We start from the raw sequence: 3,088 nt of genomic DNA, 5'->3' as shown, positions 1-3,088 counted from the left end.
TGTAGGGGGGGGAATGATGTATTTATACTATCATCTTACTTGTCTTACTGCTATACAGTAAAATGAATTTTCAGACAGCCGAGGCATATAACATTCATAACAGATGCTTCTTTTTTTAAAAAAGTTGCCCTGGACTCAAACTTTATCTTGAGCAATAATTCATACATAGTTAGATTAGATTTGCCTTAACATTTATGCATTTTTATTCAGGCAAGTTTCAATGTGTATGTCTAAGATTACAAGTACCTATACATTCAGTTGATTTTTTTTTTCTTTTCAGGTTATTTATAAGGACACACTGAATAAAATGGTTGGAGGCAATCAGACTGTGGTGTCAGAATTTATACTCTGGGGACTTGCCAATTCAAAGAATCTTCAGGTCTTACTCTTTGTGATATTCTTAATGCTTTATCTGTTCATCGTGTCAGGAAATATTGTCATCCTGACCTTAATCACCACTGATCCCCATCTTCATTCTCCCATGTACTTCTTTTTGGCCAATCTGTCTTTTATTGACATGTGGCTCTCCTCAAACACCACTCCTAAGATGATCACAGACTTTCTCAGGGAAAACAAGACAATTTCCTTTGCAGGATGCATGTCCCAGGTCTTTTTATCCCATTGCATTGCTGGAGGTGAGATGGTATTGTTGGTGGTAATGGCTTATGATCGCTATGTGGCTATCTGTAAACCACTCCACTACTTCACCATCATGAACCTGAAGAGATGCACTGGGTTGGTGTTGACTTCCTGGACCATTGGCTTTACACATGGTATAAGCTACTTGTTAGTAGTCATACAGTTACCTTTCTGTGGTCCCAACAAAATAGACAGTTTCTTTTGTGACATGCCACTGGTAATCAAGCTTGCTTGTATGGATTCCCATAATTTAAATACTTTAATGAATGCTGAATGTGGGGTTGTGGCTGTAACCTGTTTTATACTTTTGCTTATTTCATACACATATATTTTTGTCACTGTTCGCCAGACTTCAAAAGATGGAGCTTCTAAGGCTCTGTCCACATGTACTGCACACATAACTGTGGTGATGATCTTCTTTTTGCCCTGCATGTTCATCTATGTGTGGCCCCTCAGCATCACATGGTTGGACAAATTTCTTGCGGTGTTTTACTCTGTTTTCACACCTCTCCTAAACCCGGCCATTTATACACTGAGAAATAAAGAGATGAAAAATGCTATGAAAAGATTCATTGGCAAATTTCTGAGTCCCAAAGGAAATTCCTAATATCCAAAAAACATTAACTTTTTTCTTCACATAATAAGACTGACTGTATTAATAAAATCTCTAAAACCAGACAATAATTGTTTTTATTTAAATTTAACAATAATTTTAATAAAGACAAATCAATATTAGAAAGAGAATATGATATTTATTGATCAACTATCCGGTCATTAGGTATCCTTCATTTTAAAATATAAATATGCATGCTTTTTTCACATGAACGCTATCAAACTATACTACCATGTTTTTAATATGTGATACTTAACATTTTCACCAACCTCACAGATTTTAGCCTTCTGAATAGCATATTAGTAATTTTTACCTTAGTTTTATTCTGTTCAGACTATATATGCCCAATTTTTATTGAATATTTTTACTTACATTTTAGATGTTATTGTCTTTATGGTTTTCCTCCTATCCCTGCCCCCTCTCCCTCTTTGTATGAAAGTGTTCATATACCCACTCACTTCCTTCCACCTTGCCATGGTATTTCTCTACACTGAGGAATCAAGCCTTCACTAGACCAAGGGCCTCTTCTCCCATTGATGCTGGATAAGCTCATCCTTTTCTATATATGTGGCTGGAGCCTTGGTTCTCTTCATGTGTACTGGTCTTTAAGAGCTCTGGTTAACCAAAATTCTTAAATTCCATCTGTCAAATGACCAACATCATTACTTTTGTCTGATCTCAACTACCTACCAAATAACTAATGTGCACAGGAAAATCTTAAAAGGATGACACAAAGAAATAAACATCACAAAGAACAAGAACTAGAAGTGAACTTTGCGTTCCCCACCCAGAGGCAGATGAATAAAGTATAATAAAATATATAAATAAATATTAGTTAGGTTTCAATGTTATCTCCATTTAGTACTAAAATTTATTCTTTAAATTATTACTTAATATTGTATAATATACTGAAATTTAATCTCCATGACTACAGTATGCACTACTTGACTAATTATTAAAACTGTTATACTTAATTCAGTGGTTAACCCACCTAGATATCTAACAAACATATTTGTAAGTACACATTTGTTGCTGTTGGTCAGTGATGCTGCAGATATGTCTAAAACTTTTGCCTTGGCCCTTGTTTGCCCATCATATCTATGTGTAAAGTCCCTGTTAATGAATAAACAACATTGTTGTCAGGCTACAGAGAATTCAGTCTTAAATTGACTAAGGTTCTTACTTCTATTTGACACCGTTTATTGTGCTTAGAGCTGCTCAGGACACTGGGAGTGAAGAGAATTGAATGGTTTTACCCAACCCTAGTATTTGCATGGGATTTAAACCTACCTGGCAAGATGGGTCCAGTACTGTACGCAGACTTGGCTGTAGACCGAGAGAAACTGACTATTTTTTAATGCCTCTTTCACATGAGGAATTTATGTGTAGTACTATAAAGTTGGTTAAAACACAAAAGCCATTAAAGCAGTTTATTTGTTTTAGATTTTATATTTAGTTTATTTAATTTATTTGGAGTTGACTTTTTTAAACTTGGAGAGATAAGGGTTAATTTCATTCATCCAGATTCACTAATATTTGTTAAAGATTATGTTTCTGTTTTATATGTTATTTTGTTGTGTTTGATAAAAATCTTTAATGCAAGTTTGTGGACTTAAGTAAAAATATTCTAGTATATAATATTAATTTAGACAATGATAGACAATCATGCCTGGACCATCATTCAGACATTATAGGTATTTTTTAATGTACTATGATTTCTGATTTAGTTTTTTTTTTTTTTTTTTTGTTTTTGTGTGTGCCACATGACCAATATGTATTTCCTGTGTTTCTGGAATTTTATTTATTCCTCCTCTTTACCCTCTTCACCTTATTCTT

At 34.0% G+C, this 3,088-nt stretch overlaps 1 protein-coding gene across 1 annotated transcript; it reads left to right on the top strand.

The window, feature by feature from the left end:
* Window positions 1–307: 307 nt before the first annotated feature.
* Window positions 308–1,246, top strand: LOC308431566 (olfactory receptor 4K3-like; the record flags this gene model as incomplete). The annotated part of the gene is made up of 1 exon (XM_080931087.1): window positions 308–1,246. The coding sequence occupies one exon, from the start codon at window positions 308–310 to the stop codon at window positions 1,244–1,246; it is 939 nt and encodes a 312-aa protein (XP_080787213.1).
* Between the last annotated feature and the right edge of the window lie 1,842 nt (window positions 1,247–3,088).

This window comes from Micromys minutus (assembly GCF_963924665.1).
Source record: "Micromys minutus genome assembly, chromosome: 17".
In the NCBI taxonomy this organism is placed as follows: Eukaryota; Metazoa; Chordata; class Mammalia; order Rodentia; family Muridae; genus Micromys; species Micromys minutus.
Note: the sequence above shows the minus strand (reverse complement) of the source record. Positions and strands in the feature narration are given on the sequence as shown.